The sequence below is a fragment of the Canis lupus genome, chromosome 5 (assembly GCF_011100685.1).
Source record: "Canis lupus familiaris isolate Mischka breed German Shepherd chromosome 5, alternate assembly UU_Cfam_GSD_1.0, whole genome shotgun sequence".
Classification (NCBI taxonomy): domain Eukaryota; kingdom Metazoa; phylum Chordata; class Mammalia; order Carnivora; family Canidae; genus Canis; species Canis lupus.
In genome coordinates this window covers 41,253,746-41,280,086 of record NC_049226.1, presented here as the reverse complement: position 1 = coordinate 41,280,086, position 26,341 = coordinate 41,253,746, and the positions used below count along the sequence as shown (strand labels likewise).

The 26,341-nt window shown below is 56.7% G+C and overlaps 2 protein-coding genes across 6 annotated transcripts in view; one reads left to right on the top strand and one right to left on the bottom strand.

Moving 5' to 3' along the window:
• Positions 1-10,707, bottom strand: part of FAM83G (family with sequence similarity 83 member G) — a 30,362-nt gene extending 19,655 nt beyond the window's left edge. For all 4 annotated transcript variants that reach the window (XM_038537068.1, XM_038537069.1, XM_038537070.1 and 1 more), the window contains exons 1-2: positions 10,651-10,707; positions 9,514-10,189 (exon numbers count right to left, since the gene is read on the bottom strand). In XM_038537068.1, the coding sequence (XP_038392996.1) occupies positions 9,514-10,035 (522 nt within the window). In that variant the 5' untranslated portion in view covers positions 10,036-10,189; positions 10,651-10,707. The remainder of the gene's footprint in view (positions 1-9,513; positions 10,190-10,650) is intronic.
• SLC5A10 (solute carrier family 5 member 10) overlaps positions 1-26,341 on the top strand; it is a 56,307-nt gene extending 29,966 nt beyond the window's left edge. The window contains exons 10-15 of one of the 2 annotated variants that reach the window (XM_038537072.1): positions 19,525-19,632; positions 21,549-21,699; positions 24,990-25,158; positions 25,336-25,551; positions 25,793-25,850; positions 25,972-26,341. In XM_038537072.1, the coding sequence (XP_038393000.1) occupies positions 19,525-19,632; positions 21,549-21,699; positions 24,990-25,158; positions 25,336-25,551; positions 25,793-25,850; positions 25,972-26,078 (809 nt within the window). In that variant the 3' untranslated portion in view covers positions 26,079-26,341. The remainder of the gene's footprint in view (positions 1-19,524; positions 19,633-21,548; positions 21,700-24,989; positions 25,159-25,335; positions 25,552-25,792; positions 25,851-25,971) is intronic. The other variant, XM_038537073.1, reaches the window with a different exon arrangement.

The window sequence follows — 26,341 nt, the reverse complement described above, 5'->3', positions numbered from 1 at the left end:
ATCCTCCCTGGGGCCGTCACAGCAGTCTGAGCCCCTGGACAAGGGTAGAGTGGGCCCAGAGTTGGAGCTCTGGGCTGCAAGCCAGGGGAGAGCCATGTTTCTCTCTGGGTCTGTGTCCTCATCTGTAAAATAAGGAAGGTGGATGGGAGGCCCAAGGCTGGACCTGCCAAGGGATCCCTGACTCCCTGGGCCCTGCCTGGATGCCCTGACTGGCTGGTCTGGGCCAGCTGGAGCATCTTGCTGTGCCCACCACTGCCTCACCCCCGCTCTGCACTACCCACATGGGACTCCCAATGCCTTAGCAGGTTGACACCCAGCCTACAGCTCCCAGCACCCCTAGGGCTGTTTCTTAGATTCACTGTGACCACAGAATCCACTTCTGGAGCATAAGTGTGCTCACGGGACCAGTGGGTAGAACAGGCCCGTGAAAGCGCTGGGTGAAGAAGGGCAGGGGTGAGATGGCCCAGGGGTTCCACGTGCAGCTGGAGGACCACTGGCCATGGGCCCAGCCTCAGTGGCCATATCTCTCCCCAGGGGGCCCTGACCCTGTTGATTCGTCCCTGAAACGCCTAGCCTGGAGCCACACATGCTCATCTCTTGCCAGGCCTCCTTCCTCTCCTCCTCTGTGCTAACAATTCCTACCATACTTCAAAGCCCAATTTAAATACCACTCCTAGCTCCTCTCTAGCTCCTCTCAGCCATCTGGGCAGGTATCATTTCTGCATGACACAACAACCTACCAAGTGGCGTGCTGTCTCCTGAAGGTCTGGACTCTGAGAGCCAGGCCAGGGTCCAGCAGGTTCCTAGTGGGAGCTCCAGCTGTAATGCCTGCTCCGCCCTCCCTGGCCACAGAGATGCGTGGAGGAGGCTCAGAGAGAGGTGGCCCTGGTTTCTCCCCTCAAAGTGTCCCAGAACAGATGAGGGAGACAGACACACCCCACCCACCTGAAACCCAAAAGCAGCCACAGACACAGGGCATAACCACACAAGTCCCTGGCCTTCCACAGGCATTGTTTCACCACCTGGAAAGTGTAGGAGATGAAGAGGACCCCAGTGCTCTGGGTCCGTCACTCTAAAGCTCTGGTGGACACCCAGATGATGGAAGCGTGGGCTCCAGACTGTTCTGGGAAGACGTGTGACCTTGGGCAAGAGCCTTAGTCTCCTGGGGGATGGGGGCAGTAATAATGCACACCTGTACAGCTGTTGACGGGAAGAGTGAATTAGTGTAGGCACAGAGCCGGCTCAGGGCCCGAGGGCCTGTGCTCAGCAGGTGCCCCTTTTCCTGCCTCTTCGTCACACCAACTGGAGTCCTGACCCACCAGACCCACAGCACCCTCCACAGTGGACAGGCCAGGAATCATCACTCACCATCCCTACTCCCCTCCTGCTGGAAGGCTGGTGCCACCTGGTAACTCATGGGGATGACACAGAGAATGGTATAGACCATTCTAAGTTTTGGAACAATAGCCATAACATCCTGGATTCGACTTCCACTTCCAGTCACAGCAGAATAACAGAGCCTATACTAACCTTCCTGCCTTAATAATTGAAAAAACAAAACACACACACAGAGGCAAAAATCTGTGAAACTGGGCCAACGAGATTGCAGCGAATACAGTGATCCTTGAGAGAAGGGGAACAGTTGAGATCAGCCCTAGGATTGCCTCAGCCACCTCTGGACTGCAGAATGGAGAGGGGCCCCTGCTGGGGTTCAGCAGCCTCCCTGAGTCTCCTGGAGTCGAGGAGACAGGGTGTGCTCACAGCACAGCAGCCAGAATTTTTCAAACGGATTACTGGAGAAGAGAGGGCTGCAGAGAGCAAACACCAGACACCTACACAGGGGATCCCCTTGACCCTTCAGCTGGTGATCACATGCATGGAGGAAACCACCCAGGCTGGGACAAAACTGCTGGAAAAAAGGACAGCTGGAATGGATACCAGTGCTCATGCAGAACCAGGAATGATTTACATCCCCCCGCCCCCCACTAGAGTGCAGGCCCATTTAAAACTCAGGGCATTTGGGAGAGTCCTCGGAGGAGTATTACCTGAATCGTGGGTAAATAAGCCCTAGGAGAGGCACCAACAAATTTTTTTCTGTAAAGGCCACATGGTAAAGACTTCAGGCTTTGCAAGCCATAGGTCTCTGACACCCTTGACTCTGCTGTAATAGTAGGTGGTCCATAGTCCAACCCTTACCCTGGACTAAATCTGGTCTGGTCCCACCTAATAAAACTTTAAAAAACACTAAGTTGAATCTCAAAATGTAAAACTAGTCAACATTTAAGATGAAGAATACACTGGATGGGATGAATAACAGATTAGACAAAATAGAAGAAAAAATGTGTGGACTTGAAGACATACCAGTAGAACTATCCAAAATGACCCATGGAAAGGGACTGAAAAAGCAGGATCGGCTCAAAGCAGCAATGAACTGGGGGTCCAGTTAGAAGGTCTAGGATACACAGAACTGGAGTCACAAGAGGTTTCGAAGTGGAGAAAGGGTGGGCAAGACAGAAAAATGTTTGAAGAAAATAATGTCCATGATTTTTCCCCATTTGAAGAAAACTATCCATCCACAGTCAGAGAAGTTCAGTGAATTCCAAGCAGAAGAGACAGGAAGAAAAACTCACTAAAGCACATGATAATCACATCATTTAAAGCCCAGGATAAAGGGAAAATCTGAAAAGAAGCCAGAGGGAATAAGACCATTACATAATGAGGAACGAAGATAAGCCGACTTCTCCACAGAATCATCACAAACCAGGATTAAGGAGATTAAAAGGCCGGGAAGGTTCTCCAGGTACTGGGGAGGATTCCTGGGAGCCCCTGGCCCCACCGTGGGTGGCGTTCTCCTGACTCTGGCACTCTCCAAACCAGTTTGCCCATCTGGCTCCAAAGGCCTGTCACCGAGGGAAAGGCCTGGTCCTGCCTCTTAGGGAGCAAGTCCATGTCTGTCATGACACCTGCTGACCCAAGCCAGGGACAGGATAACCAGGCCAGCTTTCTGACACTCACACAGGTGTCCCTTTTCTGGGGATTAAGGGAAGGCAGCAATGACTACTCCCATTTTCCAGGGAGGGAGTCCTTGTCCCAGAGCCACACAGTCGGCTGGTGTCAGAGGCCTCCTGTCCAGGGCTCTTCCCCTGGCAGGGGATCCTGTGTACACTCTAGCTGACTCCACCCACTGCCCTGCAGAGCCCACTCTGAGTCCTAGAGCAACTCCTGAGCATCAGCTCTGCCCGGGTGGTAAAGTCCCAGGGCCTCCTGGCTCTGCCACTCCTTCCCTGGGTGGCCCATGGCACAGTTCTTCCGCTCTAGAAGCTTTAGCTGCTCTTCTTGGTAACATGGGGGGATGCAGTGGGTAGCCTGAGTCTCTCCCTCTGACATGCATCAACCATGGCGCCTTCCCCACCCTCTGGACTATTAAAACAGAAGCCTCATTAAGGCCAATTAAAGGAGGCTCGGGCCTCCCAAGTGTCAAATGGCTGCAGCAGGATGGGTTCAAGAGGCACATACTGGTCACACCCAGAGCCCTCTGTCCAGGGACCCGGCCCAGCCCAGCCCAGCCCAGCAGCGTGGGCCCTGCCCTGAGTCTCCAGCCTTCCCCAGATACACATCACCACGGCTCAGGAATGCTGCAGAGTAAAGAGGCCGTCAGCTGACCCAGGCTGTGCCTGGGGATGAGTGGACAGGCCCCGCCCCCTTCCCACCAGCACCCAAGGGGCCTCAGAGTCCTGCGAATTTCCAGGCCTGCAGGCATAACGTCTAGCCAACCAGACCCCCACAAAGTCATCAGTGAGTGGCACAAGCTGAGGATTTTCAAATTGGAAAATCTCAGACTCATTAATTCAAAAGCCTCAAGTTCTCCAGGATCCAAGAGTCACAGATGCTGTGGTGTCATTGAGCATCCTAATCCCGCAGGAGGATGGCCCGGAAAGGACTTGCCCAAGGTCACACAGCAAGCCAGGGAGGGCCTGAGGCCCCTGGGCCACCTGAAGGCCACTCCTCTCTACTGCTTTCCACCAAGCCCCTGCTTGAACTCCCCCAGGATGGGGAGCTCACCACTTCTCAACCCAGACTATTCCCAGAGAGAGGCTGTCAGTAGAGGCGATGATGCGGGCAGAGAAGAGAGAATCAGCATTTACGAAATGCCAGCTCTGTGCCAGACACCGCACTGCACTCTCTGCACGACTCTGAGGCATGACAGAGATGTCACCGTGGCAATGAGGAGGCAGGAACAGAGGATCAGAGGGGCAAAGTGGCTATCCTGAGGCGGCCCAGTGAGGTAACAGCAGAGCTGAGGTTTGAGGGTGGGTCTGCATTGTACAGAAGCCCCTCTTCCCACCGCCCCACATGGCATTTAGCCTGGGAAGACACCTAAGCCCGGCGATCACTCGGAGGCCACGAAGGGCGCTAGTACAGCCCACGCAGGCCAGCACCTGCCAGGACATAGGGCAGGGTCCTGGCGTGGAGGGGCGCCCTGCCCCACACTCAGCACCCTCCGATCACTCAGTAGCTCGTGGGCATTCACAACTATTACTGTTGCAAGGCAAGTGCCCAATTCCAATTTTGCAGATGAAGAAACTGAGGCCCAAGGTCACACAACAAGGGGATGGCTGAGCCATCGGGGAGCCAGGGGACTGTGAGAGCACTGGCCCCTCAGGATGAGCCTGTTGAACCTGGGAGACCAGGGCTCTGCAGAGCACCACACAGGCCTGCCACATGAGAGACCCTCATGTGAAGGCCAGCAGGCCCCTGGCCCACTGTCAGTGCCCTGACCTCAGTACCCTCACCTGTCATCAAGGTGACAGGCCCCACCTTGCAGGGTCAGGGAAGGAGGGCTGCGCCAGCACCAGCGGGAGTGAGGCTGCCTGCCCAGCGCTGCCTCCTTCCTGGCAGAGCTGCTCCTGGCTCTCCTCAAACTCTCAATTAAGATGCAAACACCATTGGGTAGGAAGCCTTTGGAGAAAATGGAGCTGACACCTGGGATTATGTTATCAGATCGCTCCCCACCTGGCAGGCGACAGGGCCCTGGGCCTGGGCTGGGAACTGCTGGAATGGGCAGGAGGCAACTCCCTGCTTCGTGGCATGAGCCTGGGCCTGGCCCGGCTGCTGCTCCGTCTGGGCTCCTGCTGCACCTGGGAACAGTGCAGTGGGCCCTAGGAACATAGGGACCACTATGTCCTTGTGGCCCCTGGAGACGCTGAAGCTGTCCTGGTGCCACCGAGCTCCGGGGAAACGAGAGCCCTCCCTCGTGCTCCAGAGGGAGCTGCAGGGGTCTCAGGTCCGGTCGCCGTGTTCTCCTGGCCCAGTGCGGTCATACTTCTACTCGCCCCCACTCCCACCCCAGGGAGAGCCCGGTGTTTGCAAGCCTGAGGGGGACAAGGAGCCTCATGAAAGGGCTTTTACTGTCCTGAGTCAGGCTGGAGCCAGCAGCAGGGCGCCAGTGCTCCCATTAGGGGCAGGGCTCCGAGAGTACAGCCAAGATGCTGCTTCCCCCGGGACACGGGGCTCCGAGCCCGCAGACCGGGGTTCTGGGCACAGCTCTTCCAGAACACCTGCGCTCTCTGAGCCTCGGGCTCGTCGTCAGCACCGAGGAGCCAACACCTCCTCGATGGAGTCGCTGGGAGGGTCAGAGCGCAGCTAAAGTGCCCGCTCAGCACCTGGCATACAGCTGGCACTTAATGAACGCCTCATTAAGCTGCTTTTATTCTCCGGGAGCCGAGCCGTGAGCCAGCGCTTCAGCGTGTGAAGGCAGGGGGCTGACAGAAAAGACTGCGGGGTTAATCAGGCAGCATGAAACCCGGTTCCAGTTTCTTCCTGCTGTGTAGCCCTAGGCGAGAAACTGAACTTCTCTGGGTGTCTGTTCCCAAGCCCTGGCCTGGCAGGCCCGAGGAGTGGGTTCTAGTCCAGCCTTCCACACTCATTCTCCCTCGTGCTCCCTCAGTGTTTACAGGGCTCAGCCCTGCCCCTGGGGCCTTCCCCGGACCGCCTCGGGTGGGATCCCCTGCACCCACATCGTGAAGGGGGAGCACTCCCTCCTCAGTCCCCCTCCGGGACCCAGCCCAGCCTCACCCCTCTCTCAGAGGCTGTAGTGGAGCGAGGCTGGGGCTCATCCCTCCTGGGCATGATGCTACAGGCCCGGCCTCTGGTATGCAGCTGGAACCCCGAAGCAGGTTTTTTCCCCAGGTAAATCACTGGTACTGGGGGTGGGGGGCAGGGGAGGAGCAGGCAAATGACCTTCCATCTCAGAGTCTGGGGCCGGAAGACACCTCACAGAGCACAAGCTGCCTACGTGGGACTGGTATGGTTAGACCCAGGCCCCTCTGCTCTCTCGTCCCAGAAGTGTCCAGAATCGCAGGGCAACAGGGCACCAGAGCTGAAGGGACCCTCAGCAGTCTTTAAGGTCTGTACCCATTGTACAGATGAAATGACTGAGGCTCAGAGGAGAGCCGGGGCTTGTCCCGGGTCCCACAGCGGTGGGATCACGGCCCACTAGTTTTGTTCTAGCCTTTGGGGGAAGCAGGGAGTTCAGAAGTCCTGCTGGGAACACAGCCACTCCCCAGCGGCCCCAGCGGGCCGGGCTGAGTGTGTGCTGCGTCACTTCCCTGCCCCAGGGTCTGCCTGCCCTGCTGACAGGCCAGGCTGGGGAGGTGGCGGGCCGGGTCGCCCTGAGTCAGCACCAGCAGCCCCAGCCCAGGTGCCCTGCTGGGCAGGGGGTCAGCGTGGGGCCAGGTGGCAGGACAGTGGGCTCCCCATCTCAGGGCTGGGGAGGGGGCGGGTTCTCCCCACATTGCTGTTGCGGAGGGTGTGCAGATGAAGATGCGGGGGCGAAGGGAAAGAGGTGATTCATGGGGAGAGATAAGGCAGGGAGAGCTCCCGGTGGCGGTGGCGGCGGTGGTGGTGGTGGCGGCGGGCGGGCCACGCAAAGCACCTCGTCAGCATCCGTCAGCATCCGTCAGCGGCACAGCCCAGCGCTGGAGCCTGGGAAGCAGCAGGAGCGGGCAGATGGGAGGGTTGCAGGTGGCACTGGTGAGCTGCCCCTCCCTGCCCTGCCTGTCACTGTGCTCTGTCGAGGCCAGGATGGGCAGGGGACCCATCCTGGAGTCTGAGGACAACACAGGCCTGTCCCCACCCTCCACCCAAAAACTAGCTAAGTGACAATGGCAGGGACTAACCAGTTGGGCCTCAGTTTCTACATCTGAAAAATGGGCAGATCCGACTACCTGAAATTATAAAGTGCCTCGCACTCAAAAACCGGGAGCTATAGTCATTACTGCCTGCCCACACACACGGCATGCTGGCCTCAGGTCCCTGGATGGATGGGACTGGGAAGCACAAAGGATGGAAAGCAGAGGCATGGCTCCCCATGGTGCTGTGGGGTGTGAACAAGTCCCTGTCCTCCCTGCGTCCGTGCTCTCATCTGGAAGACCCCAGACCCTCCTGCTTGGTCTGGGAGGCTCTCTGCTGTCGGAGAGCAGCGGAAAGTCTCAGCAGTGGGGCCCCATTCTCAGTGGGACCAGCCGACGGTGCTACCCCACAGACCATGGTTCAAACCCAAGATGGACATCCCCCTGGCCATGTCACCTTAGAGAAGTGATGCCAATAACCTGGTGGGGCTTTCATGGGGAGCAAATGAAGTTATGGGGGCCCGTGGGCCTGCGTGGGGTGGCTGGGTCTCAGCCCTGGCCATGGGCATGTGAGGAGAAGGCCCTGGTGCCCAGCCTGGCCCCAGGTGCTCCTATCGGGCCCCATCACTGAGCCAGCCCATCAGTCTTCCTGTCTGGGGGAGATTAGACTCTGGCTGTTGTTCCCATACCAAGCACAGCCTAGTGTCTGCTTCCTTTCTACTCCCAGTGGGGAAGAGAGGTGTGGAGGAGAGGGAGCCCTGGCACAGCAGGTCAAGCCCCACCCTGGGCCTCAGTTTCTCCATTTTTAAAAAGGGGGCCATGGGATCCCAACAAGCCCTTCCAGAGGACTGGGTTCCACAATCTCAAGTCAGGCACAAGGTCAGCAGCACCTGCCTACCCCAAGGCAGGTGTGGGGCAGGTTATTCAGCCCAAGAGCTCTGAAGGCCCCGTCCCCCTCCCCCTTTACCTCCTCTTCCTGCAACTCTTCCTCACTCCCGTCACCTGATTCCATCTTCACAACAGCCAAAGACGTAGCTTCCATCCTCGCCACCTCCACTTTACACACCCGAAACCCGAAGCCTCAAAGCTGCCTGGGATCAGGCTGAGAGCCAGGCTCTGAGATGCAGGCTATCTGACTCCGCCAGCCCCCTTGGGGAACAGGGACTCTACCTTTCTAGAAACCTAACCCATGGCCACCTTGTCAGCTCCTGACCCAGTTCTGGTTTCTCTGAACCAAGAGCTTCCCCAGGCTCTATCAGCCCGGATGGTCCCCAAAGCCAGCGTTTTGGGCTTGTGCGATTTGCTGGCCCACTCTGGGCCTGGTGAAGGAAGGGTTAGACTCTGCTAGAAATAACTTCACCAGAACACACATTGCTAATTGCTCACCACCCTCTACTGAGCTCAGACCTAGCCTCGGAATCTTTCTCAACACAGCTTTCCTGGGCAGGCTTTATCAAACATTTCGGGATGTCCTTTGAAACCACGAAAAAGAAGGACAGCTCATGGCCCGGCTCTACAAGTGGTGAGCAGCCCTTCTCGGGATGTGTGTCAGTGTGTCAGCTGAGAATGACTTCCCACACCAGGGATACCACACGTCGAGGCAGGGATCGAGAAGAAGCAATGCTCCAGGTCCCTCCACTGGCAAAATTCAACCCCGGCGGACAACCCTCAGCTGACTTCGCTCTGTTTCCACCCAGGGACCATCCCCAGCCCCCACCTCCCAGCCTGGAAAGATCCTGCCATTGGAAAAGCTCACAGAGAGGCTCAGAGAGGGTGAGCAAGTCACTCTCAGTTGCCCAGCACAGCCAGGAAAAAGACACCTTTGAACTCGACCTCCAGGCCAGCCTCAGATGGACCCAAGCCACTTTTTTGCCTCTGTAACTCCTGCACCACTCCAGACTGTCTCCACCACCCGGGAAAGAGCAACAGCAAAGGTTCACGGTGTGTGTGGGAGCTTGCTACTTCTCAGGTGTGAATCAGAGCCATCTCAACGGACAGTGAGAGAAAAGCCCGAGATCCCTCCCTGCCCCACCCCATCATAGCACTTTCTTCTGAGGAACCTGCTTCCCAGGTCTGGGGAAATCAGAACTTGAACACCCCCCCCCCCAATAATGTACAAAGGCCCTTTGAGATGAGGCAGCCCACCATCACCTGCCAGAAGACCTGGGCACCCTAACCCCATGCAGAGAAACTGAGGACCCCAAGAGAGCAAGGAGGGGAGGCAGCCAGGGAGGCAGCCAAGGGAACCACAGAGGACAGTGTTGGGGTTTCTGAATCGGTGCTGTGAGTGAGCAGACACCGCGGTGGCAGAGATGCTGGGGGCCCGCTCAGGCCCACTGGGCCAGCTCTCCGTCCGGGGACCCCCTCCCAGCAGCTGGCTCACCTTCTGGGCCTGGCTGATCATCTTCCGCACCACCTCCTTGATGTGAGCCTGCCCATCGATGGGGGGCTGCATGTAGACGCTGGCCCGGGTGACCCCACGGTAGGCAATGGTGTCGGGCCAGCCCAGGTCCAGCTGTGGGATGGATCGGTCGGACTTCTGGGGCCAGTACTCCAGAGAGGGCGGCGGCTCGGCCTGGGTGGCGTCCCCACCTGCCCTGCTGGCCTCCTCGCTGTCACCAACGCCATCGTCCTCAGGGCCCCGCGACCGGACGTCTCCCCTCAGGTCCTGGGAGCCTGGGTCGTACACCTCAATGGTCTCCAGGATGCGCTTGAGTTCCAGCTCCGATAGGAAATCCCGAATGTTCTCCCGCTTGAGCACCTCGTAGAAAGCCTCCCTGCCGCGGGCCACCAGGGCCTCCAGGGCCAGCCGCTGCTCCTCGCTGTAGAAGAACTCGGGCTTGGACTCACTGGAGCGCCAGTTGACGTGGCTGTCGTCCAGACACTGCACCTGGGAGAAGGCCATGTTGCCACTGCCCCGACGCCTGTGCCTGTGCCTGTGCCTGGGCCGGGTGGGGGGGCGGCAGGGCGCTCCGCAAGGTCAGGCTCCCGACTCCCCGACTCCGGCGCGGCGCTCGCTGGGCTCCAGCAGCGGCTCGGCAGCTCTGCCCATAGGGAGCCTGCGGGAGAGCCCAAGTGAACGCAGAGGTCAGGTCAGGGTGCAGGCGGGACCGGGGAGGGGCGACGGGGCGACAGGGCGGGGGTGGGGTGGCAGTGGGCGAGACGGCGGGGCGGGACCCACGCCTGGGCGCGGTGCGCCTCTATCAGTAGGGGCCGAGGGACCCACGTCCCAGAGGGGCTGTGGAGCTGCCTAAAAAGTCCCAGGCAACGTCTGGGAGGAACCAGGGCAGGCGGGGAACTTCCCAGAAGTTTCCAAGAGGGGGAGGCCGGGACAACACGGGTGGCCTTTGGCCCGGCTCGGCGGCGCCCCGCATTCCGACGGCTTCGCGGAAGGGAGCGGGGTCTTAACATCTGCGGGGGCCACGACCGCAACCCGGGGGGCCTGCCGGGAGGAGGGAGGCTCGGGGCGGCGCCGCCCTGGGGGCCCGGGGTCCGGGGCCGCGGGCCGGGACTCGCTTACCGGGCGGGCGCGGGGCAGAGCCGGCAAGGAGGGGCGCGCGCGGGCGGAGCGGGGCGCACCGGCGGCGGCCCGGTGACTAATGCGCCCCGCCCACCCGCCGCCGCCGCCGCCGCCACCTGCGGTCACGTGCCGCCCCGGGGGCGGGGCCGGAAGCTGATTCACCGCCCCCCGCCCCCCCCCCCCGACCCGAGGGACCCCGGCGGCCGCGGCGGTCGTGCGCCCCGTTTACCCCCCGCTGCCTCCCACCCCGGGCGGCCGGATTCCGGGAAGCTCAGGGGCCGAGACCGAGAGCTCCTGGAACTCCGCAGCCTGGAGAGGGACAGCGTTCTTCCTGGGAACACAGCGTCAACAACCTTTGCACTGCCCCTGGGGCCTGTTGGTAACCCAGGTCCCGCCCTCCCCGTGTCCAGCTTCCCAGGTGGGACGGCAAGTCTGCGCAGACAGCCAGCTGTGCGGTTGTGGGAGGAGAGTTAGGGTACTAGACTGGGAGGCCCCAAGGCAAGAGTAGGGCACCAACGGCGCAACCAAACTCCGGAAGGAGCCTTGTACAGAGCCTGGTGTGCAGAGAGCAGATGGATACCCAGCCCTTAGTCCCTAGCGCTTCTCCCTGCTGGGAGGGGTACCCCCCCAGGACTGGTCTGGTGTGATGAGCAGCGCCCACCTGGACCCTGGGATGAAAAGAGCCTTCAGAGAGCACTGGAGTCAGGCTGGCGTCAGGCCCCACCTGGTTGGGAGGTCCGGGAGTGCCAACTAAATGTAAAAGCAGGTTGCTAGGGCAGGGACAACAAAGCGCATTAAACCTGACCCGATAAACAGCCCCTACCCCATTGTGTGCCACAGCTAGCTGGCCAGGTACTTGGCCCAGCCCTCCCCCTCTTCCCCCACCATTTGCCCTGGATCTGGACAGGGCCGCTGCAGCTTGGGTGGCAGTTGGAGCCCTGAGGACACTGCTCTGTGTTGCTGAAGGTTGGCTGGTGACATCTCTAGACCTGGGCCCAGAATGCACCACTATCTATCCACCGGCCCTGAGCAGCGTCTGTGATCTCCATCACTGACCCCTCAAGTCCTTTTTTTTTTCTTTTTTTCTTTTTCCTTTTTTTTTTTTAATTTTTATTTATTTATGATAGTCATACAGAGAGAGAGAGAGAGGCAGAGACACAGGCAGAGGGAGAAGCAGGCTCCATGCACCGGGAGTCCAACATGGGACTTGATCCCAGGTCTCCAGGATCGCACCCTGGGCCAAAGGCAGGCGCTAAACCGCTGCACCACCCAGGGATCCCCTCAAGCCTCACATCCAATACTCCCTGCCCTGCGGCCCCCCACTGCAGCCCCAGCACACTATGTCTGGACATAGTGACCCCAGAAGTCAGGCCCCTGCCCAAGCGTCTCTGGACCTCAGCTTCTCCTTTTGCTCTTATGACTGCACAGAGGTCCAGGGGATCATGATGGGAATCTTGGCTTTCCCGGCTGAGAGGCATACAGCCTTTCATTCAACCTTACAGTTCCCTGCCCATGTTTACAGATGCACAGGAAGTTGTTAACAACAACAACAACAACAGCAAAACACCAACAGAGGCAACAGGCAGCCTTTACCCAGTTTCTCCCAGCAGTATCATCTTGTAGAACTGTAGTCCAATAATACTATAGCCAGAAAATTGATGTCAGTGTGATCTAGGACTTTTTCAGATTTCACCAGCTTACCTGCATTCATTGTGTGTGTGTGGATGCAACCTTACCGCACATGTAGATTTGTGTGGCCACCACTGCAACTGGGATGCAGAACTATTCCACCATCACTGAGACCTCCCTCTCTACGGCCATTCCCACATCTCCATCCCTAACCCCTGGCAACCACTATATCTGTTCTCTATCTCTACAATTTTTTTTTATTTCAACACCGTTACATAAATGGAAGATACAGTATATAACCTTTGGGGATTAGCTTTTTCTGGCAAGTCATCCAGGCTGTTGTGTGTATCTTGTAGCTTGTTCATTTCTGTTGCTGGCTAATATTCATGGCATGGATGGATCAGAGTTTGTTCAACCATTTCTCCTGTTCAAGGACAATGGGTTGTTTCCAGTTTGGGGGCTATTATGAATTAAGCTGCTATGAACATTCATATACATATTCATTTGTATATATATTGTATCATGTATATTTTACATACCTGTAACATACGAGTGATCCAATTTCTCCACATCCTTGCCAACATTTTATGTTGTCACAGTTTTTTTTATTTTAGTTTATTTTTTTATTTTAGTTGATAAGGATGTGATAATAGTATCTTACTATGCTGTTAATTTTCATCTTCTTGATGACTAATGATATAGAACATATTCTCATGTGCTTATTTGCCAGCTGTCTGTCCTCTTCAGTGAAATGCCTGTTCATGTGTTTTGCCCATTTTCAAAGTGCATTGTTTGGTGTTTACTGTTAAGTGTTGAGAGCTCTTTATATATTCTTTTTCTTTTAAGAGAGATAGAGAGTGAGTGAGAGTGTGAGCAGGATGAGGGGGAGGAGCAGAGGGAGAGAGATAATCTCAGGCAGGCTTCACACCCAGCACAGAGCCCAACATGGGGCTCTATCCCATGACCCCAAAACCATGGCTTGAACCAAAACCAAGAGTCAGATGCCTAACCAACTGAACCACCCAGGGCATTCCTGCTCTTTATATATTCTAAAAACAAGGTCTTTGTTAGGTCTATGATCTGCACATATTTTCTGCTGGTCTGTAACTTTTTCTTTTTGTTTTTAAAGTGTAGAACACTATTATTAACTATAATCACTATGCTGTATATTGAATCTCCAGAATTTATTCATCTTATAATTGGAAGTTTGTACCTTTTGACTAATATTGCCCCTTTCCCCCTACCCCACAGTCTCATCCTTCTATTCTCTTTTTCTATAAGTTTGGGGGGTTTTTTGGATTCCACTTATGAGATCAAACAATATTTGTCTTTCTTTGTCTGACTTAGCTCTCTTAGCATAATGCCCTCAAGGACCAGCAATATTGTCACAAATGGTAGGATTCTCTTCTTTCTCAGGGCTGAATAATATTTCTGTGTGTGTGTGTGTGTGTGTGTGTGTGTATGCCATATCTTTATCTATCCATCTGCTGATGGACCCTTTAGGTTGTTTCCACATCTTGGCTATTGTGACTAATGCTTCAATGAACACGGAGTACAGATATCTCTTCAAGTTAGTGATTTCATTTCCTTAAGGTATATACCCAGATGTAGCATTGCTGGGTCATATGGTAATTCTATTTTTACTTTGAGAAACCTCCATACTGTTTTTCATAGTAGCTGCACTGATATATGTTCCTATCAGTATCACACCCACACATACAAAAGGGTTCTCTTTTCTCTACATCCTTGCCAACACATGTGATCTCTTGTCTTTTTTATGATAGCCATTCTAACAGGTGTGAGGTGCTATTTCATTGTGGTTTTGGTTTGCATAGCCCCAGTGACTAGTAATGTTGAGCACCTTTTCATGTACACGTTGGTCATTTTTATGTCTCCTTCAGAGAAATGTATATTCAGATCTTCTGCCCACTTTTTAATTGGATTTTATTTGGGGGGGGGTTGCTATTGAGTTGTATGAGCTCTTTATATATTTTGGCTATTAACCCCTTATCAGATATACAGTTGCAAATATTTCTTCCCAATCCATAAGTTACCTTTTGCTTTTGCTGATGGTTTCCTTTGCTCTGTGGAAGCTTTTTAATCTGTTGTAATCTCATTTGTGGGTTTTTTTTTTTTCTTTTCCTTTTGGTGTCAAATAAAAAAAAATTCATCACCATGATAATGTCAAGGAGCTTACCCTTCATGTTTTCTTCTAGGAGTTTTACATTGAAATCCTTAATCCATTTTGAGTTGGTGTTTATGTATGGTTTGAGATAGTGGCCCAGTTTCATTGTTTTGCCTGCAGCTGTCCTGTTTTCCCAACATCATTTATTGAAGAGACTGTCCTTTCCCCATTGTATATTATTGACTCTTGTCATTAGTTAATTGACTATACATGTGTGGGTTTATTTGTGTGGTCTCTATTGTGTTGAATTGATTTCTATGTCTGTTTTTGTGCTAATACTGTATTGTTTTGATTACTATAGCTTTGTAATATAGTTTGAAATTAGGGACATGTTGTCTTCAGTTTTTCTCTTCTTTCTTAAGATTGCTTTGGCTGTTTGGGGTGTCTTTTGTGGTTCTATACAAATTTTTAGGATTGTTTTTTCTATTTGTGTGAAAAAGGCTATTGGAATTTTGATAGGGACTGCATTGAATCTGCAGATGGCTTTCAGTGGTATGGACATTTTAATAACATGAATTCTTCGAATCCATGAACATGGTATATCTTTCCATTTATTTGTGTCATCTGCAATTTCTTTCATCAGTGTCTTATAATTTTCATTGTATAGGTCTTTCCCCTCTTTGGTTAAATTTATTTATAGGTATTTTATTATTTTTGATGCCATCACGAACGGGATTATATTCTTAATTACTCTTTCTGATGGTTCATTGTTAGTGTGTAGAAACATAACCAATCTTTGTGTATTGGCTGTGTATCCTACAACTTGACTGATTTTGTTCTGTAGCTTTTCTTTTCATTCTTTTCACAGGTGTCCTACACTAAACTTTTAATTTTGATGAGATCTACTTTATCCATTTTTTTCTTTTATGGACACTGCTTTTGATGTTAAGTCTAAGAACTCTTTCCCTAGCCCTAGGTCCTGAAGATTTTCTCCTACTTTTTAGATTTTCCCCCCAGGGATCCCTGGGTGGCACAGCGGTTTAGCGCCTGCCTTTGGCCCAGGGCGCGATCCTGGAGACCTGGGATCGAATCCCACGTCAGGCTCCCAGGTGCATGGAGCCTGCTTCTCCCTCTGCCTATGTCTCTGCCTCTCTCTCTCTCTCTCTCTCTCTCTGTGTGTGACTATCATAAATAAATAAAAATTAAAAAAAAAACAACAGTAGATTTTCCCCCCAAAAGTGTGATAGTTTTTACATCTTACATTTAAATCTGTGATATATTTTGAATGAATTTTTGCATCAGGTATGACATTGAGGTTGCAGTTGAGTTTTGGCCTCTGGATATCCTTTGAAGGACTTTAGAGGGGGAAGAAACAGCCTCAGAGACCTTAACTAATCACCCAGGATCACACAGTAGGGCATTGGGATAGTTGGACTTAAACCTCCTCCTCCTTACTGCAACATCCACATCTGGACTGACTCCCAGGGATGGGCCACGCCTGGTTAGGGAGTAGGGAGGAACTTGATTAGCCCTCATGGTGTTATGTGCATTGGCCTCCATGAGAAAAGGTAATTCATGGGACGCCTGGGTGGCTCAGTGGTTGAGTGTCTGCCTTCAGATCAGATCATGATCCCAGGGTCCTGGGATGAGTCCCACATCAGACTCCCCATGGGAAGCCTGCTTCTCCCTCTGCCTATGTCTCTGCCTCTTTCTCTGTGTCTCTCATGAATACATTTTTTAAAGAAAAAGGGTAATTCAGTCCATCAGCAAACACTGGCAGAGGCTGTCACAGGTCACAGAGTTATTGGTGCCATGAGGACATTGCCCAAAGCCTGCACAGATATCCACAAGCTGACAGTATGAATGCATATGAATTCCCTGAATTTGTGAAGGAGGGAAGGGTATTCCAGAGAGAGGGAATAGCAAACACAGAGGCTCAGAGGTGTGGCTAAAAGTGGCTAAGTGGGTAGAAAGCCATGAATGGCACAATAGAGGCTTGTGCTCCCTCCTGCAGGAGATGGAGAACCACAGAAGTGTGTGAGCAGGAAGGATCATGTGCAGACTGGTGGTTTTAGAAGTTCCCTCTGCAGCTTGCATGAGGGATGGACTAGTGGGGGCAAGGCACTGCAGTAAGGAGGTGGTGCAGTTCACCCGGTCACCAAGGCCCAGCTGCTGGACTTGGTATTGGCCACAGGGAGGGAGGATGCGGGGGATAAAGTGAGGGGCAGCTCCCAGGCTTCTGGTGTGGCCCCTGGCTGGATGGAGGTGCCAAGGCAAAAGTAGAGCCCAGTTGGGAAGCTCTCAGGCCCACAGAAGCTGGTTCCTTGACAAACTCAGAAGCTGCTGCCGCTGTCATAAAGAAGAGGTGGTTCTTTCACTGTTCAGCACAAACTCGCACCAGCGAGCCAGTGGTGCCAGAGGCGGAGGCCCATGACCAGAGTTTGGAATGGGCTGAATAAACTCGGCCAGAATCTCCTGACTCGGGCTTTCTGAGCCATTATGTGGCTGTGACTCCTCACCTGTCTCTCCCAGGAGGGCTGGGTCCCAGCCCCAGAGCCGGCTGGTCCAGGCCCAGAACCTATCAGGGTGCCCATCACCTGCCCTCTGTATGCTGGACCCTCAGTGCCCCCCTCAAGTCCTGCCATGGGGCTGGGGCTATGGCCTGGGTCCAACTGTGGGTCCCAGACAAGTTCCACCATTTTGTGGTCTCGAGTTCTCATCTGCACACCTACTGGGCTATGGGTGGTAGAACAGGGCAGCTGGATCAAGCAGTGCCTGAACTTCTTCATGGCTCTTTCTCGCATCCTATCTCCTCCTTCTCCTCCTCCACTCCTGTGTCTTGCCTCCTTCCTCCCAACCATTCACACCATTACTCACTCATTCATTCACAAATGTTCACAAGATCTCTCTTCTGGGCCCAGCCCTGAACTGAGTGATACCTGGGACCTGGAGATGATTCAAACCCAGTGTCAGCCCTTGGGGAGCTCCCAGTCTGGTAGAGGAGGTAAAATATGCATACAAACAACTGTGATTCAATCCTTGGCCATAGGAGCCTTTGACAGGAAGCTGCTTTGCCTGCTTGGGGGGGGGGCGGGGGCGGGGGACAGTGCAGGGGGAGCCTGAGAAAGCCTCAGAGGACAAGCCCTTTGTGATGGGCCAGGAAGCAGGAGGTAAATAAGGGTGGACGGAGTCCTGGGAGGAGGGGACCTGGTCTGTAAAGGCCTAGAGGCGGCAAAGTGCTGGGTGTATCCGACAAAACACAAGCAGGTCGGGGTGGCTGATGGACGCGTGCTGGATGGGAGGACCTGAGACCAGTTGTCAAGGACCTGAAAGGCCACAGAAAGGATTTTTTCCTAGGAAGGCATGGGCTCCAGGAGTGCAGGGGGAGGGGGGCTCCTGAGAAGTAAGGGATGTGAGCTGAGGAGGTGTAATTTTGCAAGGATGGGAGAATGGAAGGGAGGCGGGGAGGAGCTGGTGCCCGGGAGCAGGGCAGGGAGCCAAGCGAAGCAGGCAGGGCTGTCGGTAGAGGAGCCATGGGGCTGGGGGTTGTGGGGGAGAAAGGACAGGGAGCTATTACCAGGCCAAGGTGGGGGACACCGACAAGTGTCATTGGACACCCTGAGTGGGAGGTGCCAGGGGACAACAGGCAGCCGATGTCCTGGGTGCCTGGAGCTCAAGACAGGGGCTGCGCTAGAGACACGGATGCCAGGACATTGAGCTGGAGTGAAGCTGCCCCAGCCCTGCTAGCCTAGAGGAAGGGAATCTGAGAACAACTGCACTGGGTTGGGCATCTGTGGAGGGACTTCTCAGAAGGGGCATTTGGAGGGGACAGTACTTAACTCAGAAGTGCCTGATCTGCGAGGGGAGCCCCGTGGGCAGCTGATTCCCACTGCCATATGGAAATGTAAGCCCCCAAACGCCTCCAGTGCCCCCGGAGTGCTGGTGGGGCAGCTTCTGTTTCTGAACTTCCCTCACCGTCACAGTCTTCTTGATCCTTCTACAATCTATGGGCCCCTGCTGAAAATCCCAAGGGACAGGGGCCGCAAGGCATTCAGAGAGAATTTTGTGGAGGAGCACCCGCATATGGGGTTGACTGCCGTTCCCCACACTGTGCTGGGGAACCTTGCTGCCGCCGAGGAGCAGGGTCCCACAGGAGCCGCACCAGCTCTGGGAGTGAGGCCCGAGCTTCCTGCCCCCAAACAGGGGTCGGCTGGGGCAGCTTGCTAGGGAGGCCCAATGTAGGGTTCAGTCCAGGACGCTTGTTAATCTGCATTCACTCAATAGGTGAGCATGTGCGCTGCTCCTGCGGCTGGGGAGGTGGCCCCATTGGGACTGGCCCCCTTCTTACCGGCTCAGCACCCACCACTCACTGGGAAGAGCAAGAAACAAACTAGCAGGCCCCAGGGGTCCTGAGTAAAGAGATGAGGATCAGGCCCAGAGTCAGTGCTGAGCCAGTCCTCCTGGGAAGGCCTGGGCAGAGGGGCTGCTGGGGAAGGCCCAGGTGACAGGGAGGCCTCCTGTGGCTGGAGCAAGGTGAGGGGCGGGGGCAAAGAAGGGGACAAGCCAGGAGGAGTTGGCATCTCCATGACTGGAAGGACTTGTTGACAGTGGAACTATTGGGCAGTACAATTGGTCCAGCATCTTCCAGAAGCTGCTGGAGACTCCAGGTGGGAGGTCAGGGAAACAGGCCTGGCCTAAAGCTCTGACCCAGGGATGGGGGAAGGTGCCCCCACTAGCCTGCATTTGCCCCTCTGGGAAGGGCTAGGGGCAGGAGGAGGGTGAGGGAGACCAGTGCCCAGGTGGCTTCTAACAGTGACTGCTCATGCATGGGCAGTGCCACACTGCAAGTGACCCTCCTGGCCTGGCCTGGGACCACAAAAAGGCATTATAATGGAAGACAACGGGCAGGAAGAGTCAAGGCTTTAGGGCCCAGAAAGTTCTCAGAGGCCAGCCCCCTCCTTGTGACCCAGGCTGGGAAACAGACCAAGGACCAAGTAGATCCTGGTAAGAGGCGGTGACAGAGCTGGGCCGGGTCGGGGTTCTGCCGACCCCAGGTGTTCACACCTGCCGGAAGGGTGGGGTGGGGCAGCTGGGACATACTGGGCATCCCTCTCACGCAGATGACGTGGGCTGTGTGGTGCCGTCTGAGTGCCTACGGGCCTGTGGGGCTGAGATTGGCTGCTCCAACATCGCCTACCCCAAGCTGGTCATGGAACTGATGCCCATAGGTGAGACTCTGGGTGGGGTGCGGGCAGGCTGTGCAGTGGGGCCTCGGGTGGGACCAGTGAGGGTGAGGGGCACTGGGGGCTGTGGAGGCCACTCTGGATCCAGCGTGACACCCAAGTGGGACGTTCCACTCGTAGGGGAAGAGAGGAACATAATAATGCTAGAAAACACTCACATGTCACCCCTTAAGGACCAGGCACGATTCCAAGGACTTTACATATAATAAACTTCCATCTTCTTCCAAGAACCCTTAGAACTGCTATTATCATCCCCATTTTAAACATGGGGAAACTGAGACCCAGAGAGGTTGAAGAGACCTGCCCAAGGTCATGTGGCGAAAGTGCCTTCGCCAGGGCTGCAGAGTGGCTGAGACACAAACCCCAGTCTGTCTGGCCCCAAGCCCACTGCCGGGATCAGGATCTCAAGCCCCCCGAAGCCCACACCTCCTGCCTTCCCACAACTGGTAGCACTAGGGGGGCAGGTTTTAGCTTTTCTCACATTTCTTGTCCCATCAAAGCAAGAAGAGAAGAGAGCCCTTCTGAGATCCTCTGCAGCCCGATTTCACCTCCAGATTCTCAGACCCTGAGTGTCTCCCACCCCCTCTGTGGCCTCCCTTCTAGAAGCTTCCAGGTCCTGCCAGCTTTCCCTCTGTCCTGGGGTGCAGAGGCCCAGGGGATGTGAGTTCACAGACCTGGGATCAAATCTCAGCTCTGCCACTCGCTGACTGAGATATTTGGGGTGGGTCACTTCCCTGCTTGGAGCTGCAGTGTCCTCATTTGTAAATTCGAGATAATGACGCCTACCCACCCCTTGGCGTGTTGTTGCTGGGATTAAGTATAATAATGCTGGGACACGGCTGGGCGCAAGACTTGGCCTCCCTGTGGGTTCCCACCTCTGGGAACCTTCCTTCCTCTTCTGTTCTGGGGGACGGGGTGAGGGGACACTCACTAGGCCCCCGAATGCTGACACCCAGCCACTGTTGGGCTGTAACCTCTCTCTAGACCTTGAGCTCCTTGTCTGAAAATGGGTGGAGAATAAGCTCCAAGTTAATCCACTTCCCTGAGCAAGAGAAACAGGATGGAGAAAGGCTTTGGGGAAAACCATGATCTAACTCACTTTTCTTTGGGGCCCAGCCCAGTCAGCATGATAAGTAAACAGAGAGGGCCATGGGATGCCTGGTAGTCACACGGCAGGTCGGACACAGAACCAAGGCCAGGCAAAAAATAGCACCAAGGAGGCCGAGCACTCGGGAGGGTGGGGGGCCCTCGTCGGGTTTATCCCAGGGCAGGGGCCGGAGGAGAGACTCTCTCTGTCTCCCCGGGAGAACGGCATCTCCTTTTCCACAGAGCCAACAAGAAAGGGGACCCCTGTGCCTGCTGGGGCCTGCCGCATGCAGGAAGTTGCAGGAGACCCCCCGACACGGGGCCACCGTGCCTTGCCGGGCCATGACTTCCGAGCAGAGGGTCGCCCCGGGCCTTCCCACCCCACCCCACCCCACCCCACCCGAGTTTTGCCTCTGGCCTCTGTGAGTCCCTGGGCACCTCTCCTCCCGCTAGGAGCCTCCACTTCCTCATCTGTCAAACGGGTTAATAATGCTTCCGTCAAATCAAGTCCCGGGTGTGAAAGTGCTTTGTCACCTGCGAGGCTCATAACTGCACCCAGGACAGCAGAAGCCGTCACGGTGGTGCGGACAGGGTGAGGCGGGGCCAGCAGACCGCGGGCTCCCGCGGCAAATCCCGAAGCCCCCCACCCCCACCCCTGCGTTTGCCCTCGGCCTCCAGCCGCTCTTGGGGGAGCACCTCCAGCCTCCTTCCTCCCGGGGCTCTGCTCCCAGGGACTTGTGGTGGCCGATGCCCGCCGCGGGGCCTGGGGCGGGGGGCTCCCGAGCAGGGTCACAGCGGCCTGTCCCCGACCCCAGGTCTGCGGGGGCTGATGATCGCAGTGATGATGGCCGCGCTCATGTCGTCGCTGACCTCCATCTTCAACAGCAGCAGCACGCTCTTCACCATGGACATCTGGAGGCGGCTGAGGCCCCGCGCCGGCGAGCGGGAGCTGCTGCTGGTGGGCCGGTGAGGTGGGGGGCGGGCGGAGGCCCCTGAGGTCCCACCAGAGGGGCTTCGAGGGGTAAGAAGGAGTTTGCGGGCTGGAGGAAGGGCCGCCCCCGTCCCACGTGGCTCGGGCCACCCCTCAGGTCACGGCCCTCACCTTACTCTGAGCTGCGTCTCTGAAGGACTCCCTGCCGGTCCAGGGCCCCTTCCGCAACCGTCCCAGAGACCTCTGTCTTCCCCTCCTGATGCTTTCGGGCTGCCCCAGGAGGGCCCCAAGCCAGCTCTCCGGGGGGTCCCGCTCAGGCCACGGAGCTGCTGCCATTTCCTCGCAGCATTGTTAATGAGTCACCCCTTGATCTCTGTCGACTCTGCCCAACTGTCCCCTCCTCCGTGTAGCCCTCCTTGATAACCCCGACCAAGGAATGAGCCTCTGTCCCCTCTCAGCCTCCCACAGGGCATCATGGCCAGACTCCTCCCACAGTGCGGACTCCTCCTCGATGCCCCTCCCCCCACTCCAGGATGGGCAGGGTTGTGTGTGGCCCAGCCCTCCATCCCTGGACTCGGAGAGTACCAGGGAGGGAGTCTTTGGGGGCGCATGGGCCTGTGTCCCTCCGAGCCATGCGGCCCCCCACTCCGCTGGCCGAGGGGCCCAGCCTCCGGGGCCTGGCTTGACCCCCAGCTCCCCTCAGGCTCCCGGCCCCTGGCACCCATCCTCAGGGCGGGGTCCCCCCCCAGGAGCTCCAGGCAGTTGTCTCCGTGATGCAAAACAGCTGAGCTCCTGTCAGAAGGGCCCTGTTGGGACACGCCACTCAGCAGGCGAGTGTGAGCTCATCTGCAGGCTCACAGCCTCCTCCAAAACAACGAGCCTCTCCCTCCTGCCTGGCAGGATGCTTCTGTGTCAGCAGGTCCTGGCCCCTTGACCTCCTCTCCCCGCCACGTGGTCCCCCCCCCACCCCTGGTGGCTGTGTGGCCCTGGAAGCCCCTGCCCTTGTCGGACAGACTCCTCTGAAGCCCTTCCTTCCCTGGCCTCTGCATCAGCTCGCCCCGGCTATGGCACCCTGACCCTCTTCTCACCTCTCCTGCCAAGTCCAGCCCCACCCAACCCGGGCCCCGCAGCCCGCTTGTGGGCACCCGGCTGTGTGACGCGGGCGGGTTGCTCACCCTCTTTGGGTCCCAGTTTTCTCCGCTGCCAGTTTGGTGAAGTGGAAAGGATCCTACACTAGGTGTTGGGCCAGGACCACCCCCACCCCCACCCCCTACAACACCTCCAGCCTCCACTGCATTTCCTGGAATGTATGGGGTCCTGGGTCTCTGGAGCCCTGATCCAAGGGGATATGGGACTTACAGAGAGAGCATGTCCAGAAGCCTTGGGGAGGAGGCCGTCCTGGGGCAGCGACAGGCAGGGGCATGCCAGCGACCCTGACAGCCTCGGTCAGGTGAGGGTGGGGCCAGAGGAGCCATCGCAGGTCTGGGGGAAGTGACAGTCCCACGTCTGGGGCCCTGGGCTTTGCTAGCACCAGGCCCCTCTGCCTGGTCCTTCTGCTCCTTCATTTCCCTCCCCTGCTACCCTCTTCTGTCTACATCCTACCTTCTGTCTACTATTCAGTCCACAAACAGTGCCCGATGCCTCCGCGGCATCCTGCATCGAGCGGAACAATATAGGGGACCCAGAGAGATCTCCAAGCCCCTACCTTGAGCCCTGCAGGGGGTCCCCTGCCGCTACAGCTGCAGCCCAAGGATGACAGTCAGTCTTCCTGAAGGCAGCATGTGTGCACGGGGAGGGATGGTGGGGCTGGAAGGCTTCCTGGAGGAGGAGGGCCTTGAGCTGAGCCTTGGCGGGGTGGGGGTGGGGGGGTTGGCAAGGGGAGGAGTTGGAGAGGATTTTCTAGACAGAAGGAACAGCCTGTGGGTTTGTGGTACCCCCGGAAGGGAAAGCCCTGGAGACCGGCGGGAGGCCAGGGCCAAAGTCTGGGCTGCTCAGGAGAGGCCAGGCCCTGTGCAGAGATGCTGAGTCCAGTGTTGGACGCAGAAGGCTGTGTGGGGAGGGCAGGGTGCGGGTGTTAATGGAGCCCGCCTATGCCTTTGAAGAGGGCAGCGCCCGCCCGCCCGCCTGCCAGGCTAAGGGTTAATTAGCCTTAATCAAGGTGGCACCTCCTCCCTCCACCCTCTCCCTTGGGCCTGGAAGGGAAGAAAGGGAGGCGGGCAGGCGGGCAGACAGGAAGGGCCTGCCCCAGCTGCACACATGCTGGCCTGTCCAGGGTCTCAGGCCTCCCCTGCCACCCACTTTGGTGGAGAAGGGTGTCCAATTGACACAGGGGAGAGGGGCACTGAGCTAAGAAGGAGCAGATGGGACACCTTGCCCCTCCTCTGTCTCCTTAGCTGGGCCCAACACTCTTCAAGGCCCTCCTCTGCCTAGACGCCCTCCTGGATTAATGCCTCCTCTGGGGCCCCTGAGCGCAGCCCTTTGCACAGGATAACAGGCTCATCTGCTTTCTTTACTCCGCTCTCAGAGCTGGGAAGGGACTCATCACTGAGTCTGGGTTCAGCACAGTGCTCTGCACTCAGGAGGGGTCCCGAGGGGCTCTTGCTCACTACGTGAAGCATGTCCCTGTGGTGGAGGATGCACACCGAGGGGGAAGGCAGGCAGGAGCCAAAAGGAGTCCACACGGGGTAGGCAGGCACAGGGGCTCGTTCTGGTCAGACATCTCAGGCTTCAGAGCTGAGGAGGCCACGTCCCAACCCAAACCCAGACTGCCCAACCCCAAACCCTGCATTCTGAGGACAGAGGCCACCCCGTGAGGGTGCAGGTCAGCAGCCTGGGGGCTACAGGTGTGAGGAGTGTGCCAGCCAGAGGCCACAGCTCCTGCCAAGCCCCACCAGTGTGAGAGAAACACCAAGGGGTCAGTCTGGCTGGACTAAGGGCAGTGGGCCATTCACAAAGCCACCAAGTATTTATTGAGCACCTACTCTGTGTTGGGGACCGCAGTGGTGGGCTGAAGACGTGAGGCTCCTGCTCTCCTCGGGTGTCCAGCCCAGACAGGGAGACAGACAGTAAGGAAGTAAACAGGTGGGACGAGTACTTGAGGATCAAGGGGAGAGCCTGGGGTGGGGGGCCTGGGGGTCTCCCCAGGGATACGAAGGAGCACCCAGGCTGAGTGTACCTGCAGGTGGCAGGAAGCCACAGAAGGGTTTGGGGCAGGGCCAGGCTGGCCACATCCCCAGAAGCCAGGGAGGCGGCTTGAAGTCTGCAGGAGATGGTAGAGAAGTGAGGAAGGGTCCCAGGGGACGAGCACACCCCCTGCCTCCCGCAGGCTGGTCATCGTGGTGCTCATCGGTGTGAGCGTGGCCTGGATCCCCGTCCTGCAGGGCTCCAACAGTGGGCAACTCTTCATCTACATGCAGTCAGTCACCAGCTCCCTGGCACCCCCCGTGACCGCAGTCTTCGTTCTGGGAATCTTCTGGCGGCGTGCCAACGAGCAGGTGGGTGGGTGACGGGGAGAGCTGGGGCAGCCAAGACATGGGGGCCGGACGGGGTCCTCTTCCTGCAGATGAGCTGCGTCTGGCCCATGCCTTCCCCTGCTGCCTATGTGCTGGTTGGGATTGGGGGGGACTTGGCCTCCCCCTCACGACCCACTGGCCCTGCCTCCTCTTCCCCAGGGGGCCTTCTGGGGCCTCATGGTGGGGCTGGCACTGGGCGCCACCAGGCTGGTCCTGGAATTCCTGCACCCTGCCCCACCGTGCGGTGACCCGGACACGCGGCCAGCCATCCTGGGCAGTATCCACTACCTGCACTTCGCTGTTGCCCTCTTTGTGCTCAGTGGAGCTGTGGTGGTGGCCGGGAGCCTGATGACACCCCCCCCACAGGGAATCCAGGTGAGCCTGCCCTGGGCCCTGACCCTGACCCCGCGTGTCCTATCCCTGACTCTGATCCCTGACCTTTAACACACTTGGACTCAGGTCCCATTCTCTCCCTGACCCTCTGTGACTTGAGAACTTTCTAGCTCTTGACCTCCGTCCCTTCTTGACCTCTGCTGCTCACTTCCCATCCCTGACCCCCAGCCCCACCTGGGCCCACCCTATCCTGCCTCACCCCCCTCCCGATCATCCTCTGCAGATTGAGAACCTCACCTGGTGGACCTTGGCTCAGGATGTGCTGGTGGGAGCGAAAGCAGGTATGCAGCTGACCCGAGGCCCTGATGCTCACTCCCACCTGGGGGAGTGCGGGAGTGGAAACAGGAGGGCGGCCCTCTGGCCCTCATCTGCCTCTCCCCTCTTCCCCCCTCTTGCATCCAGGTGATAGCCAGACACCCCAGAAACATGCTTTTTGGGCCCGTGTGTGTGGCTTCAATGCCATTCTGCTCATGTGTGTCAACATCTTCTTCTACGCCTACTTTGCCTGACGCTGGCCCTGTGGGCAAGAAGGCCAAGTCGTTGGAGTCCCCATGTCCACCTTGCTTTCACTGATGAGGACACCGAGGCCCAGAGAGGTGCAGACTCACCTCACGACTACACAGCCAGTCGGTGCCCAGGGACTGGGTGAGCCTACGAAGCAGGAGCCGCGAAGAAAGTAGGGGGGCAATGAACAGAAAGAACGAGATGTTTCGAAAATAGCACCAAGTAGTCATAACGGCAAGGAGAATTAGATTTCTGATGAACACTCTTA